Here is a 16897-nt window from a genome sequence, read left to right on the forward strand (position 1 = left end):
TGTCTAACCGCCATGCTGCACACCCGAAACTAATGTAGTATTGAATGTCAGCTGTAATTAAAGAATAAACGGAGGGGAGCAAGAACAGAGTCAGGAAGACCAGTTGGAGGTTATTGTAGTAATTCAGGCTGGAGATGAAGGACTTGGCCATGCTGGTGGCCATGGAGGTTTGAGAAGTGAGAAGGTCCTGGATGCATCTCGGGAAGAGTAGAGCTTATGAGAATTTTGTTTGAGATGGGTGTAAGGGCACTCATTGGTAAAGGCAAACCCAAATCGTGGAGCTTACCTCTGAAGCTCAATCTATTTCATATGTTATATTTTTTAACAGCAATTAAAAAAAAATCTAGGGTAAAAAATACAGCTACATAAGATCTGGAAACAGCCTAAGTGCCCACCAGTAGATGAATGGATTAGAAAACTGTGGTACATCTACACGATGGAATACTATGCTGCTGTAAAAAAGAAGGAACTCTTACCATTTGCAACGGCATGGATGGAACTGGAGAGCATTATGCTAAGTGAAATAAGCCAGTCAATGAAGGAAAAATACCACATGATCTCACTCATTCATGGATAATAGAGACCATTATAAACTTTTGAACAATAATAGATACAGAGGCAGAGCTGCCTCAAACAGATTGTCAAACTGCAGCGGGAAGGCCGGGGAGGGTAGGGGGGCAAGAGGGCGGGGGGTAAGAGATCAACCGAAGGACTTGTATGCATGCATATAAGCATAACCAATGGACATAAGACACTGGGGGGTAGGGAAGGCCAGGGGATTGTCAAGGGCGGGGGGAAAAAAAAGGACACCTATATAATACCCTTTGTAATACTTTAAGCAATAAAAAAAAAAAGATAAAATTGTGAAAGGTTCAATGAAGAGGCCATCACTCAAAACATAAAAAAAAAAAAAAAAATACAGCTACAACTATGCTAGTTGGAAGAATTTTACTATAGAAGTTCACAATGAATTCTGTTTCTCATATATTAATTGCTATAACTCATTAATATTGGAATCACTAAAATATTTTAATATATGCAAATCAAATGTTCCTATCAATGGCCCCTCGATGAGGCTAAGTGGATGAATTTTGGGATATTTGCACCCTATCTACCCCATTCTAGTTTCCAAAATTACTAGTTTGTTTTATATTTTGCTACAGGCAGTGGCTTGAAATTTTGCATTTTGAATGAATTTACTCTCTGGTTCTCACTGCATTTTTGTTTATGTGCTTTTTAATTTCTTTTTTCATCAGAGGGAAATTGTTTTCCGGAATGGGATGGACTCATTTGTTGGCCCAGAGGAACAGTGGGGAAAATCTTGGCTGTTCCCTGCCCTCCTTATATTTATGACTTCAATCATAAAGGTATTGGGTTTTTCTGAAATGGGTAATTTGGAACAAAATTTACCATTTTATTTTTGTAACGGACTCTAAGAGACCTGAGCACTCTCTCACTGTTTTTCTTCCTGTCTTTACAGGAGTGGCTTTGCGACGCTGTAACCCCAATGGAACATGGGATTTTATACACAGTTTAAATAAAACCTGGTCTAATTATTCAGATTGCCTTCACTTTCTTCGGCCTGATATCAGCCCAGGGAAGGTAGTGGTAATTTTGTGTTGTTTTTTTTTTTTTTTGTGAACCCCTGAGGGAAGCAGAATAATGATTTTTATGCAGTCTTTGATTGTCAACCATTATATGGAAAAACCCTTTTATTCCTAAGACAACAAAGATCATAAAAGGTAAAAACAAGGTTGTAATCTTTTCAGATACCTGGCTAAGGAAAGGTATTTTCTTTAAGTTAGAGCTACTTGGCTGAGACATATACAGACATACGTATAAATATGTGTCTCTGTGTGTATTGTTGCATTACATTATGTTTACATTATGTATAAAGATTTAAAGAGGTAATCAGTGACACCATGCATGATTTCTCTTGATTACCTGTAAATGGCTGCATCTCATCTCGCTCTGTATTCCAGGAGGAGCTTTGTATTTTAGAGATTATTTTCCATTTCCTAAGATTTGCCAGTGGTTGATTCATTAGTGTGTGAAAGATTAGAGTTGTAGAACTAAAGCGGCCTGGGGCATCCTATAAGTCTTCCAGCATAATACCAAATTTTACACAGAACCAGAGATGACACAGCTCACTGAGGGCAGGCCTAAAGCAGAGCCCTGATCTACAAATCCCTCAGCAGAGCTGTTTCTAGGGTAGTAATTGTATGTAAAATTTGAAACTTCTGGGTAGTTACTTTTAAGTTATACATGGTGCTTTAAAAGTCATACTTAGCCCAACCGGGATGGCTCAGTGGTTGAGCGTGACCCACGAACCAGGAAGTCATGGTTTGATTCCTGATCGGGGCTCACATGCCTGGGTTGTGGACTCGATCCCCATTAGGGGGTATGCAGGAGGCAGCAAATTGATGTTCTCTCTAATCGATGTTTCTGTCTTTCTATTCCTCTCCTTTCCCCTCTCTCTAAAATAAATGAAAATATATTTTTTTAAAAGTCATGCTTAAACTCCTATTACTCAGACCTCATGTGTAAAATGCGTGATGACAAAATTATAGAGCTAGAAAATAGATTCATGGTTGCTGTTAGGTTAGGTGGCTCAGGAGGTGGCATCAGAAATAAAGAGTTGAGTGAATCAGAAAAGAAAGGAAGGAAGGAAAGTTTATTCTGCGTCCCCACCTACCCCCAAGGACAGGGCACGTGGATCACCACGCCAACAGGGAGGGGGGAGCTTTTTTTATACTGCGGTTGGGTGAGGGGCGGGGACACAAGCTGAGGTATTCCGCTGAGGAAATTTCAGCTGCAGGGGGTCAGCAAGGTGTTCAGGAAGGAGTCAGTATCTGTGTGGGGGTCGTTGTGGATTCAGGGAGAAGCCAGCATCTGTGTCTGGCATGCTGATCTGCCAGAAATGCCAGGGGTAGTCCATTATCTCGTCACATGTCTGCATGGTCTGCATGTATCCGATCCTGGGCTCTCTCCAACCTAACAGTTGCCAGGTGTTTGGGATGGTGAGGAGGAGGAGGGTCGGCCTGACTGTAAAGGGACAGCATGAGGGAGATCTTTGTGGTGATGGAATCATTTCCTGTCGTGATTGCCTTGATGGTTATTAAAATTTACTTATGTGTTAAAATGACATAGAACTATAAATACACAAGTTGCACCAACGTCAAATTCCTGGTGTTGATATTTTGGTCTAATTATGTTAGCTGTAACCCCTGGAGGATCTTGGGTGAAGGGTATATTTGACCTTTCTTACTATTGTTTCCACTTCTTTTGAATTTATAACTTTTTTTTTGAATCATATATGAGTGTTTATTCCTATAATGCCAACAGTATGGGAGAGCAACAGGTCATCCACAAAAATCTGCTTTGCAGCCCCCTATAAGCCAGCTGCTTATCTGTGGTAAAACAAAGATTACCTGGGGAAGTAGGGCTTACAGGCATGGAGAAGTAGGAGGCTGGGGTGAGACTCCATTGTTTGGGCAACAAAGTTATTAATCTTTCCATGATAATAGGCTGTTCTTGAATGAGAATGGACCACATTCCAAGGCTAACGCCCTGGTCCAAGACTGACTCCCAGGTCCCAGGGGCATACAACTCTTAGCCAGGTCAGAATGTCCTTTCTTAAACCAACACAAGGCAATCATGGTTAACAGAGCACAATTAATATTTCCCATAACCATAACTAATCCCCCAATATTCTTTTTTTTTTCTCCTCTAACCATAGCAGCAGCCTCTGTCTCTCCTTTCATCTATTGACCTGCCTTTGACCTTCCTACACAGATTTCTTCCTAGGGCAGTGGTGTCCCTGGCTCTCTCAATCCTGGGAGAGAAAAGATGATTGGATCTCTTCACTAGCCGATCAAGCCCTCCTAGCGCCATACACCAGCTGCACTCACATTCCTAGGTTCTCCTTGACCTATCAGACTCACATGTACCCTTGGAGATCTTCCCTCGAAACCCCATCAATACAGGACCCTAAAAGAAGAGTCTTTACACCCATTACCCAGTTACATACCAATAATAACATAGGACTATTCTTCAAAGGAGGGATTGGGAAATTTTAGTGTTTAAATGATCGAAGTCAGTGTCTGTGGCAGATGGAATTTATACCCCTCTATCAAATAAACCACCCTAGATGTCTATTCCTGATAAAGGCAAATCAAATTCCTCCTAGGGCACTAAGAGGACCCTCCAAAGGTGAGAGTGTTTCTCTGGTAGGAATCCAGAAAAGTGGAGAGAAGGGATCTAGCTGCTCTCAACATGAAAATGGAAGCCTGTCTGAATGGGCAGGGCCAGTCTCAGCCCATAGGAAACTTATGTTCATAGTGGGCAGATCCTGTGAACTTTTTTTTTGAGGGCATCCATTCACCCAAGGAACTAGCAAGGTTAGTCACTTGAAAGTGAAGAACTGAGGTCAACTGAAAGTGAAGAACTCGAATCCATCCTTGCTCACATGTAGGAGCCCATTCCTACCAGGGGCCTGAGAGATTTGGCAGAGGCTGGGTGAAGGCTGATCATAGAAGAGATTTCCCTGATGGAGTTCAAGGTCAAGTCAACCTACAGTCAATAACTCTGCTCTAAACTATAATAAAATACCGCTCAACACTCAATAGGATGGCTATAATATATTTTTTAAAAAAGCATTCATGAGAATGTTTAAAAATTGGACCCCTCGTACAATGCTGGTGGAAATGTAAAATAGCGGGGCCACGTTGGAAAACGTTTTTGACAGTTCCTCAACATGCTAAGCATAGAGTTACCAGATGACCCAGAAGTTCCACTTCTAGGTACATACCCAAAAGAAATGGAAACATGTTCACACAAAAAACTTGTACACACTGTTCATAGCGGCGTTATTCAAAAGAGCCTCAAACTGGAAACAACCCAAATATTCATCAACTGATGAATGGGTAAACAAAATGTGGTAGGAGAAACCAAGATGGCCGCATAGGTAAACACCAGAGTTTGCTGCCTCAAACAACCACTTCAAAAAAAACCCTAAAAGACGGAACAGACATCATCCAGAACTACAGGAAGGCTGGCTGAGTAGAAGTTCTACAACTAGGAGGAAAGAGAAAGCATACCGAGACTCAGAGGAGGCACAGTGCTGAAGTAAAATACTAAGGTGCAGAGTGCATGCGGAGCGGGCTGGCGGCTGAGGGCGTGGTTGTTGTTTTCAATCATGGGGGAGTCTCAGGCTCTGAGCTCCACTTCCGGGCGAGTCTCCAGGGACCCAGACTCAAACGGGAGAAGCGGGACTGCCTGGCATCGCTCAGAACCCTAGGGCAGCTTTCTCTCCGTGGGGCTTGCAGTGATTACCGGGACACTGAGAAACAGAGCCTCTGAGGGCAAGACTGAGAGCAGCCATAACTGCTCCCTCTGCCCGCCCTGTTGATCCCGTGGGACCCGCCCCACCCAAGCCCTGCAGGGAGACTTTTGCTGGATAGCCTCAGGCAAAGGCTAGATTAGCACCTCCCTAGAGATCCAGGAGCCAGGAAGCCCAAAAGTCAGAGTAGGACCATCTAGTTTGCAGTTCCGTGGAACCATAAAACACACACTCAGGGGGCAGACTCAGTGAGCACCAAAGCCCCATCGAAGCAAGTCTTGCCCCAGAGGGGTGTCTCCAGCACAGAAGTTCTCCCACTGCAGACACAGCTGATTCTCACAGCCAATTGGCCTGGAGGTCAATTACTCACAGAGATAACTACAACAATCAAGGCTTAATTACAACAAGACTGTGCACAAAGCCCACAAGGGGGTGCACCAAGAGTGTCTACCTCAAGTAATTGGGACACTTAGCACAGAAAGGCACTCTATCGACACAGCGAAGCATAAAAAATGCCGAGACAAAGAAACAGGACACAAATGACAGAATGGGAGGAAAGCAAACTGCTGGATATAGAGTTCAAAACCACACTTTTAAGGTCTTTAAAGAACTGTCTAGAAGCCGCTGATAAATTTAATAAGGCCCTCGAAAAGACTGGTGAGACCGCCGATAAATGCAGTGAGATCTTCAAGAAGACTGGTGAGACCGCCGATAAATGTAGTGAGATCCTCAAGAAATCTAATGAGACCCTCGATGCTGTGATAAAGGACCAATAAGAAATTAAGCATACACTGACTGAAATAAAGAACATTATACAGACTCCCAACAGCAGACCAGAGGATCGCAAGAATCAAGTCAAAGATTTGAAATATGAAGAAGCAAAAAACACTAAACCGGAAAAGCAAAATGAAAAAAGAATCCAAAAATACGAAGATAGTGTAAGGAGCCTCTGGGACAGCTTCAAGTGTACCAACATCCGAATTATAGGGGTGCCAGAAAAAGAGAGAGAGCAAGATATTGAAAACCTCTTTGAAGAAATAATGACAGAAAACTTCCCCTACCTGGTGAAAGAAATAGATTTACAAGTACAGGAAGCGCAGAGAACCCCAAACAAAAGGAATCCAAAGAGGACCACACCAAGACACATCATAATTAAAATGACAAGAGCAAAAGACAAAGAGAGAATCCTAAAAGCAGCAAGAGAAAGAAAATCAGTTACCTACAAGGGAGTACCCATACGACTGTCAGCTGATTTCTCAACAGAAACTATGCAGGCCAGAAGGGAGTGGCAAGAAATATTCAAAGTGATGAATACCAAGAACCTACAACCAAGACTACTTTATCCAGCAATGCTATCATTCAGAAGTGAAGGCCAGATAAAGAGCTTCACAGATAAGGAAAAGCTAAAGGAGTTCATCACCACCAAACCAGTATTATATGAAATGCTGAAAGGCATCCTTTAAGAAGAGGAAGAAGAAGAAAAAGGTAAAGATACAAATTATGAACAACAAATACACATCTATCAATAAGTGAATCTAAAAATCAAGTGAATAAATAATCTGATGAACAGTATGAACTGGTGATTGTAATAGAATCAGGGACCTAGAAAAGAAATGAACTGACTATTCTGGGGGGGGCGGGGGGGCGGCGAGGGGTGTGGGGTAAGGGAAGAGATTGGACAATAATCGTGCACCTATGGATGAGGCCAGTGGGTGGGGAGTGAGGGCGGAGGGTGGGGTGGGAACTGGGTGGAGGGGAGTTATAGTGGGAAAAAAGAGTAACTAATGTAATAATCTGAACAATAAAGATTTAATTAAAAAAAACAACAACAAAAAACCCCAAAAAACAAAATGTGGTATACCCATATACTAGAATATAGCATACATAAAACTTTAAAATGTTATGCTAAGTGAAAGAAGCCAGTCACAAAAGACCAGATATTATGACTGCATTTATGTGAAATGTCTGCCCCCCCTCCCCATAGGCATATCCCTGGAGGCATATCCATACAGAAAGCAGATTAGTGACTGCCTGGGGCTAGGGCGGGAGGACAGGGAGGGGGCACTGGGAAAGGGAGGCGACTGTTAATGGGTGTGGGTTTCTTTTGGAAGTGCTGCTAATGTCCTACAATTGGCTCCTCTGAGGGGGCGTGGCTAGGCCCTGGGGGGCGTGACTCTCAGGGCGGGATGAGCCAGCTTAAAGCGCAGTGGCCAGGCTGTGGTGGCTGTTACTCCTGGAGGCATGGAGGGGTGCGCTTGCCTCTGTGTTGTGGGCTCTTTGCGGGGATGTCAGTGTTGTCAGGAGTGCCAGGGCCCAGCTGAGAAGGCAGCAGCCGATGGCAAGTCCTGTCGTCAGAAGCGCCAGCGCCCCGCTGAGATGGCAGCGGCCGATGGCAAGCCAGCCCCGGCCCCGGCAGAAAAGCACATCGAGGCGGACGAGGCAGCGGGGTGCTGTGCGGGGAGTGGAGAAATCGCAAGTCCCATGCTGCTGCCGCCGCCCCCGCACTGCTCGCTGCAGGACCTGCCGGTGGAAATGCTGGTGGAGATCTTCGCCTCGCTCCCCGTCACCGATCTGCCCAGCCTGGCCCTGGCCTGCACCAAATTCCACCACATCCTGCACATCGACAGCATCTGGAGACGGCGCTGCCGGGAGGAGTTTGGCGTTTGTGAAAACTTGCAGAACCTGGAGACGATCGGTATGTCTTATCGAGAAGTCTATGCGAAGTTGCTCCACCCATACAGACACATTTTGGGATTGTGGCAGCTAGATACTGAGGGCTATAGAACACTGCTGAATGTCGTGGTGGACGGCTTAGGCATTACTGGTTGGACGTTCAGGCCTTGCCTTAACACCCAGGTGGATGGCCCAATGCAATTCGAGCCCGCGTTCAGAATTCGCCTGACGGAGCGGAAATCAGCCGCGGTGGAGTGCATGGAAGGCCGCCACAGCAGGCCCCACAACTGCCACATGCAGATTCAGAAGGACAGGTTCACCACCCTGTGCAAGAAGACAGACCACCGAAAGGATTCACCAACGCGGCTTAGGGACGAATGGGGGCGGGTGCTGGCGCAGGAGGTCAGACAGCAGTATGACTGCCTGACCTACCGCCGCCTCTACCTCCCGCCCAGCCACCGGGACGACCTCATCAGGCCAGGCCTCTTCCAATGCAACTGCAATGCCTACGGCCTATCGATTGCCATGCTCAGCTTCCATGGGAAGTATGCCAGGCTCACGAAGGTCACGGGAAACTCCAACCACAGTTTAGAGATCCACCTCATGCGCCGCATCCAGCTGCCAGATGGCGAGATCTTCCGCAACTTCAGTGAGCTCTCCCGCGTGGTCCAGGAGATCGACAAGCAGGTGATCCGGGAGCAGCAGCAGCAGCAGCAAGAAGACGGGACTGAGGAAAGCGAGGGCCATGGCTGGCAGAGCCCAGCCCAGCCCAGCGTCATAGAGTCCTTGGCTGCAGCTTCGGAGGAGCAGCCTGTTCCGTTTGTTCTGCCAGCAGATGTGCTCTCAAGAGACCAGAACTACCCCCGAACCTGCAGGATGTGTTTCTATGGCGTGGACACTGTTACTTATACTGCTACCTTAAATGGCTTCGCCTACACCGGGCGCCACCTGGGAGTCTTCATCCTGTTCGATGAGAACCACTTCGGGTTCATCTGGCCTGAGTTGAATTATTTCATCCTGTTCAGCAGAGTCCAGAACACCTTCCAGAATGTGGAGGCACCATCTTCGCAGGCCTTCCTGGAGACGCTCAAGAACATTCAGTCTGGACCCTCTGGGAGGAGCAGCTTTCATGCACTTTGAAGATTTTGAATTTATAACTTTTTTAAATAAAAAGTTTAAAAGGAATTTATCATTGATTTGTGAAATATCACTGGGTATCTAAACAGCATGTTGACAAAAAGAGTGTATACTATATAATTCTAAGAACTCCATGGACAGTCAAAAAGTATATGAAATACATGAATAGATAAGCAATTTATGATGCTAGAAATTGCAACAGGAGTTAGCTGGGGGTTGGTGGTGGGTGGTTTTTGACTTGTAGGGTCACAGTGAACTTGGTTTGTCAAAACCCACATACTTATAAAAGGGCTTGTACATTTTAGTTCATATAAATTACAGCTCAATAAGGAAGTTAAAGAAAGCCAGAAATAATATTCTACAAAATTACATATTCTTCTTTTAATCTTTTTTTTAAACTTTATGTTTTATTGAAATATAATGGACATATAACACACTCTTTTCAGGTGCACAACAGAATGATGTGATATTTGTAGCTTCTCTCTATTATTTTATCTTTAACCTGTTTTTTCTTCCTATTATTTTTTTCTTTCTTTTTTTAAATTAAATCTTTATTCAGATTATTACAGTTGTTCCTCTTTTTCCCCCCCATAGCTCCCCTCCACCCTGTTCCCACCCTACCCTCTGCCCTTTCCCCCTCACTATCCTCATCCATAGATGTACGATTTTTGTCCAGTCTCTTCCTGCACCCCCCACACTCCTTTCCCCTCTCCTCAAGAATAGTCAGTCCACTCCCTTTCTATGCCCCTGATTCTATTATATTCACCAGTTTATTCTGTTCATCAGATTATTCACTTGATTTTTAGATTCACTTGTTGATAGATGTGTATTTGTTGTTCATAATTTGTATCTTTACCTTTTTCTTCTTCTTCCTCTTCTTAAAGGATATCTTTCAGCATTTCATATAATACTGGTCTGGTGGTGATGAACTCCTTTAGCTTTTTCTTATCTGTGAAGCTCTTTATCTGACCTTCAATTCTGAATGATAGCTTTGCTGGGTAAAGTAATCTTGGTTGTAGGTTCTTGGTATTTGTCACTTTGAATATTTCTTGCCACTTCCTTTTGGCCTGCATAGTTTCTGTTGAGAAATCAGCTGACAGTCGTATGGGTACTCCCTTGTAGGTAACTGACTGTTTTTCTCTTGCTGCTTTTAGGATTCTCTCTTTGTCTTTTGCTCTTGGCATTTTAATTATGATGTGTCTTGGTGTGGTCTTCTTTGGATTCCTTTTGTTTGGGGTTCTCTACACTTCCTGTACTTGTAAGTCTATTTCTTTCACCAGGTAGGGGAAGTTTTCTGTCATTATTTCTTCAAAGAGGGTTTCAATATCTTGCTCTCTCTCTTCTTCTGGCACCCCCATTATTCGGATGTTGGTACACTTGAAGTTGTCCCAGAGGCTCCTTACACTATCTTCATATTTTTGGATTCTTTTTTCTTTTTGTTTTTCCGGTTGGGTGTTTTTTGCTTCTTCGTATTTCAAATCTTTGTCTTGATTCTTGTGATCCTCTAGTCTGCTGTTGGGAGTCTGTATAATGTTCTTTATTTCAGTCAGTGTATGCTTTATTTCTAGTTGGTCCTTTTTCATAGCATCGAGGGTCTCATTAGATTTCTTGAGGGTCTCACTAAATTTATCAGCAGTTTCTAGAAAATTCTTGAAAAACCTTAAAAGTGTGGTTTTGAACTCTATATCCAGTAGTTTGCTTTCCTCCATTTCTGTCATTTGTGACCTGTTTCTTTGTCTCCACATTTTTTATGCTTCCCTATGTTGATAGAGTGGCTTTCTGTGCTAGGTGTCCTATAGGGCCCAGTGGCTCAGCCTCCCCAATTAACAGAGGTGGACACTCTTGGTGCACCCCTTTTTGGGCTTTGCACAGTCTTGTTGTAGTTAAGCCTTGATAGTTGTAGGTATCACTGGGAGGAATTGACCTCCAGGCCAATTGTCTATGAGAATCAGCTGTGTCTGCAGTGGGAGAACTTCTGTGCTGAAGACACCCTTCTGGGGCAAGACTTGCTTCAGTGGGGCTTTGGTGCTCATTGAGTCTGCCCCCTGAGTGTGTCCCTTATGGATCTGAAGAGTTGTAATCTGGATGGTCCCACTCTGACCACTGGGTACATTGGCTCTTGGATCTCTAAGGAGGTGCTAATTTAGCTTCTGCCTGAGGCTACCCAGCAGGAGCCCAGCTGTGAAGCAATGCAAGCCTCTGTGGGGCCTTGGGCCTTCTTTTGGAAGTTCTGGGTCTCTCTGACCCAGTTGCAGTTTGTTAGGTAATTTTCAGATTGCAAAGGGCCAGGACTTTCATATGCAAAAGCCTCTGCGCACAGCTTGGGTGGGGTGGGGTCTCAGGGGATCAATAGGGCGAAGCAAGCAGCTATGGCTGCTCCTCAGTCCTACCCTAAGCGGCCCCACTTCTCAGTGTCCCAGTAATCACTGCAAGTACCTCTGAGAGAAAGCCGCCCTGGAGTTCCGACCGATGCCAGACAGTCTAGTTTCTCCCTGTATGAATCTGGGTACCCAGAGACTCACCCGGAACTGGAGTTCAGAGCAGTCAGGAGCTTGAGACTCCCCCCTGATTGAAAAAGACAACCGTGTCCTCAGTTGCCAGCCCTTTCCACGTGCGCCTCCGTACCTCTGCACTTTACTTCCGCACCTTCTCTGAGTCTCACTGTGCTTTTCTCTTTCCTTCTAGTTGTATAATTTCCACTCAGTCAGCCTTCCTGTAGTTCTGGATGATGTCCATTTTGTCTTTTACTTGCATTTTTGAAGTGGTTGTGCGAGGCAGCAATTTCCGGTGTTTACCTATGCTGCCATCTTGGTTTCTCCTACATATTTTTTTTACCAGTTTCTTCTTAAAATAGTCTTGTAACATGTGTTTAGTTTACTTCATATATCATATGTCAAATACACAATTCTAATTAGTTAAAATGAACAGTACAAAAATATAAGAAGTAAATATTACAACACTCAGATTGACCTCAGTTAAGCAATAAGAAATGACAAATACTGTTCTCACATCTTTAACCCTGACTTGAATTTAGGAAATAAGAGGGGACCAGAAGAATAATTCATGGTATTTTATGAATTTGATAACACATTGTCTCTAAACTGGTGAAAGCATGATTTTTTTAGTTTATGTCAACCAAATTGTTCAAACCTGCTTTTCTAATTAAATCTCTTTCTCTGCAGCAAGAATTCTTTGAACGCCTGTATGTCATGTACACTGTTGGATATTCCATCTCCTTTGGCTCCCTGGCTGTGGCTATTCTCATCATTGGCTACTTCAGGTGAGTGATTCCCATTCTCATTGTTATCCACTGAAGACACAGAGGTCTCACAGTTTGTGTCCCCCAATATTTTTCCTAACACAAGTTTCTGAATTCAGCCTAGTGTTATTATATGACTTGACTCTGACAATTTTTTTTATGAGAAATTCAGGGTTTTGTTTAACAGTGGATTCTTTCTATATAATTACTGTATAGATAACTAGAGGCCCGATGCATGAAATTCGTGCAAGAGTAGGCCTTCCTTTCCCTGGCTGCTGGCACCAGCTTCCCTTTGGCACCCGGGACCCAGGCTTCCCTCCAGCTGCTGGCAGGCACCTGGGACCTGGGCTTCCCTCACAGCCCCAGCTTCATCCAGAAGGTCATCTGGAAGGATGTCTGGTCTAATTAGCATATTATGCTTTTATTATTATAGATTGCTATACTATAGAGAAAATGTTATATACAAATTTCAGAAACTCTGCTGTTTCACAAAATAAAATACTCCTTTATTAGGAGAGCAAATTGTGTTGAGTATTTCAATAATCAAAATCTACTTATATACCGTGATGGAAATAGTTGCCATGTACACTTGGTCAAATACTGCTCACCTGTGAAGACACTCCCAAGGAAGAGTCAATCTGAGAGGACCATCTGGGCACAATGGATATAAATAGCACATTAACATTGTAATATCTAAATTTAGCTTATTCCTTTTTCTTTAAATATATTTTTATTGGTTTCAGAGAGGAAGGGAGAGAGAGGGAGAGAAAGAGGGATAGAAACATCAATGATGAAAGAGATTCATTGTTGGCTGCCTCCTGCATGCCCACTACTGAGGATTGAGCCTGCAACCCAGGCATGTGCTCTGACTGGGAATTGAATCCTGACCTCCTGGTTCATAGGTCAATGCTCAACCACTGAGCCATGCTGGCTGGGCTAAATTTAGCTTGTTCTTATTTGACCTTCCCATTCTATGTTATGAAACAGAAAAAGAGATCATTAAATTAAAAATGTTCTTACTCCCTTTCATTTGGGTACTTTGTCTCTGGAAGAGAAAGTAGTATTAGTGTGTTTATTACACAGAAAAGCTGTGTTTTCTTACCGTCAAGCAATGGAGAGCTGAGCCTTTTTGACCAGATTATACCACAGTTTTCCTGAGTTGTTTTTTTCCCCCATCAAACTTGAAGAAAAACTCTTTTTGGAGTTAGCTTTCTGTACTGGAAATTAGTGTGATAAAATCTAACATACTAAGTATGTTACTAACTTGTGTCTAAGATCCTTTTATAATTCCAAAGCTTTTTATGTTAAAACTAGAGGCCTGGTGCATGAAATTCGTGCATGGGGGGCAGGGGTTCCTCAGCCCTGCTTGCACCCTCTTGCAATCTGGGATCAGGCCTAAACCGGCAGTCAGACATCCCTCTCACAATCTGGGACCTCTGGCTCCTAACTGTTCATCTGCCTGCCTGCCTGAGTGCCCCTAACCACTCTGCCTGCCTGCCTGATTGCCCCTAACCACTCTGCCTGTCTGATCGCCCCTAATAGCCTCTGCCCTAGCCCCCGCCACCACGGCTTCATCCCGAAGGATGTCCAGAATTATGTCCGGAAGGTCATTTGGCTGGTCTAATTAGCATATTATGCTTTTATTATTATAGATTATTATAGATGAGCTTGTTTCCTCTCCAACATGCCTAGAAAATAAAATTATGTAATGCTATCACAATCTTACATTTTCTTACAGAGAAGGTATTGAAAATGTGAAAGTTCCAGTTTTGATGTTTATCTCTGTTCAGTGATTCTCCATTAATCATTTATTACTTTAATATATAGTATAATAGAATGCACTAGTATAATTTAGTATAATATTTAACACTGCAAAATCTGGATGAACATGGTAACAGATAAGGATAAATTTGAAATTAATTCCCCAAAAGTTACATTTTAGTTTTTGATCTCATTTGTTTCTATTGGAAATATATGAGAATGGGTTTCTGTCTTTGTTCATGTTTATTATATTTTCCGCTGTTTTGGGGAGGAGTTTGGGCTCACTTATGTATTTTCTTTGCCCTTTTCTGTTCTTATCCAAATTTATAGCTGATTATTTTCTCTCCATAGACGATTGCATTGCACTAGGAATTATATCCACCTGCACTTATTTGCATCTTTCATGCTGAGAGCTGCAAGCATTTTCGTCAAGGACAGGGTGGTCCATGCTCACATAGGGGTCAAGGAGCTGCAGTCCCTGGTGATGCAGGATGACCTACAGAATTTCATAGACGCGCCTTCTATGGACAAATCACAATATGTAAGTGTTTTCACCATTTTCGCTCATTACTGACTTACATAACATTACACGTAAGTAAAACACTCCAGTCCACTAAATATGTGTTATACTGTTTTGGCTTATCTTATCTGGGGACTTCCTAAAATAGATGACCAATTTGTATACTGATACTTCCTATTCAATTCTGTCCTCAATTCTCATGCCTAATTATTCATTCAAGAGTGTTCCGAACAGAAAGTGCAAAAACCACATGATCGGATTGGCATTTAATGTATGACCCATAGCAGCTGTCACCGTTTGCAAAAATAAAAAGCCCACTTGCAAACCCAGAAGCTTGGGATTTAAAAGCCCATGACATTCAGATCCTTTATTGTAGACTCAAACAGACTTCCATGGTACTTGATTTTGCTGTTAAATGTCCTGGTGTTATTAAATAGAACCACCCAATATTTCAGTTAATTAGATCCTTAAAGCAACATATCTGGAAATGAAGTGTAGTTAATTGGTGCAAATTAATACCCTATCCGTATCTGCTCTTTGCCGTGTAGCTTTGCATTCCAAGCTGATTCTGATTCTAGACTGGCTTTGTGACTTGTTTTACACAATAGAAGGACGTAGAAGTGATAATGTGCCATGTGAGGGCAGACCTGTATGTGCAAGCCTAGCCAACCGAGATCAGCTGAGCCTGGCGCAGATCAGCAGAATCATCTAGATTCATAAGATGTTTTAAATGTTTATTGTTTTAAGTCATTAACTTTTGGGGCATAAAGAAAAGACCAGAAAATAAGTAAATTTATGTAGAATAATAGATAATATATTCTTTATGCTTTCCTGTATTTTCCTAATTTTCTCTAATGATCATGGATATGTTTTTTTTTTCTTTAAAATGTAATCTGCTGCCCTAACCGGTTTGGCTCAGTGGATAGAGCGTCGGCCTGCAGACTGAAAGGTCCCAGGTTCAATTCCGGTCAAGGGCATGTACCTTGGTTGCCGGCACATCCCCAGTAGGGGGTGTGCAGGAGGCAGCTGATGGGTGTTTCTCTCTCATTGATGTTTCTAACTCTCTATCCCTCTCCCTTCCTCTCTGTAAAAAAAAATCAATAAAATATATTTAAAAAAATAAAATTTAATCTGCTGATTATGGATATTTTTTATAAACAGGAAAAATTAAGGAAAAGTGATTTTTTTCTAAAGAAAATAATTATTTTAAAAATAGAATCAAACCTATAATCTTAAAAATGCTATGTTAAAATAATTATTTTCTAGTCTCTTTCAAAACCCTTGGCCTTCCTATGTACAAGACATATAGATTATAAAAAGAAAAATGAAGAATTGCTTTTCAGTCATCTAATGTTGTCATTCAGTACAATTAGGAGTTCTAATATGATGCAATTCTGGTTTATTTGTGACAGATTGGGTGCAAGATTGCTGTTGTGATGTTTATTTACTTCTTGGCTACAAACTACTATTGGATCTTGGTGGAAGGTCTCTACCTGCATAGTCTAATCTTTGTGGCTTTCTTTTCCGACACCAAATACCTGTGGGGTTTCACCTTGATAGGCTGGGGTAAGGAAATTACTCTTTTTCTTTTAAACTGCATTATGGATTTTAGGACTTTCTGTCATGCCTATCATTAACATTCTTTCAGCGATTTCCCTAGAATAATCCCTCCTCATTTTACCTCTATCCCTCCTTCTTTCTCTTTCACTGTTCGTCAAGGAAAAGTATAAGAGCGTGTCTGAAATCCTCCCAGTGGTAACAAACTTAGCATATGGCTAGTGTTCCGAGGCCACGTTCTTAAGAAGATTTTTTGGTGGAAACATAAGAGAACCACATTGTTAGCCATACACATTTAGAACTGCTCTGTCCATAGCTTATTCAATGTCCTGAGTTAGCAATACAGTGGGGCCTTGACTTACGAGTTTAATTCGTTCTGAGACCGAGCTCGTTAAGGAGCTCGCTAAGGAGCTCGTTAACTCAAATTACTCTGTCAACTCAAAGCAAAAAAGTGGCGGAGAGACAGCTGGTATCTCAAAAAACTCGTTAGTCGGGACACTCGTAAGTCAAGGCCCCACTGTAGTTCCATCCTAAAATTTTGATTTTTGAATTTTAAGCTATAATGGCTCATCATTGACTTCTGTTTCTAGGTTGTGTGATGAAAATGCCAGAAAGGAATTTATAAGATTAACTTGACTGCATGTAACTA

The 16897-nt window shown here is 42.6% G+C and overlaps 2 protein-coding genes across 3 annotated transcripts in view; both read left to right on the forward strand.

Moving 5' to 3' along the window:
- PTH2R (parathyroid hormone 2 receptor) overlaps positions 1–16897 on the forward strand; it is a 58689-nt gene that overhangs the window by 23446 nt on the left and 18346 nt on the right. For both annotated transcript variants that reach the window (XM_036320587.1, XM_036320588.1), the window contains exons 3-7: positions 1257–1367; positions 1481–1602; positions 12334–12431; positions 14523–14712; positions 16104–16257. In XM_036320587.1, the coding sequence (XP_036176480.1) occupies positions 1257–1367; positions 1481–1602; positions 12334–12431; positions 14523–14712; positions 16104–16257 (675 nt within the window). The remainder of the gene's footprint in view (positions 1–1256; positions 1368–1480; positions 1603–12333; positions 12432–14522; positions 14713–16103; positions 16258–16897) is intronic.
- On the forward strand, positions 7156–9199 carry LOC118661999 (F-box only protein 31-like). The gene has a single exon (XM_036320589.1). The coding sequence runs from the start codon at positions 7583–7585 to the stop codon at positions 9152–9154; it is 1572 nt and encodes a 523-aa protein (XP_036176482.1). The 5' UTR covers positions 7156–7582; the 3' UTR covers positions 9155–9199.

The sequence above is a fragment of the Myotis myotis genome, unplaced genomic scaffold, assembly GCF_014108235.1.
Source record: "Myotis myotis isolate mMyoMyo1 unplaced genomic scaffold, mMyoMyo1.p scaffold_m19_p_8, whole genome shotgun sequence".
Lineage (NCBI taxonomy): Eukaryota > Metazoa > Chordata > Mammalia > Chiroptera > Vespertilionidae > Myotis > Myotis myotis.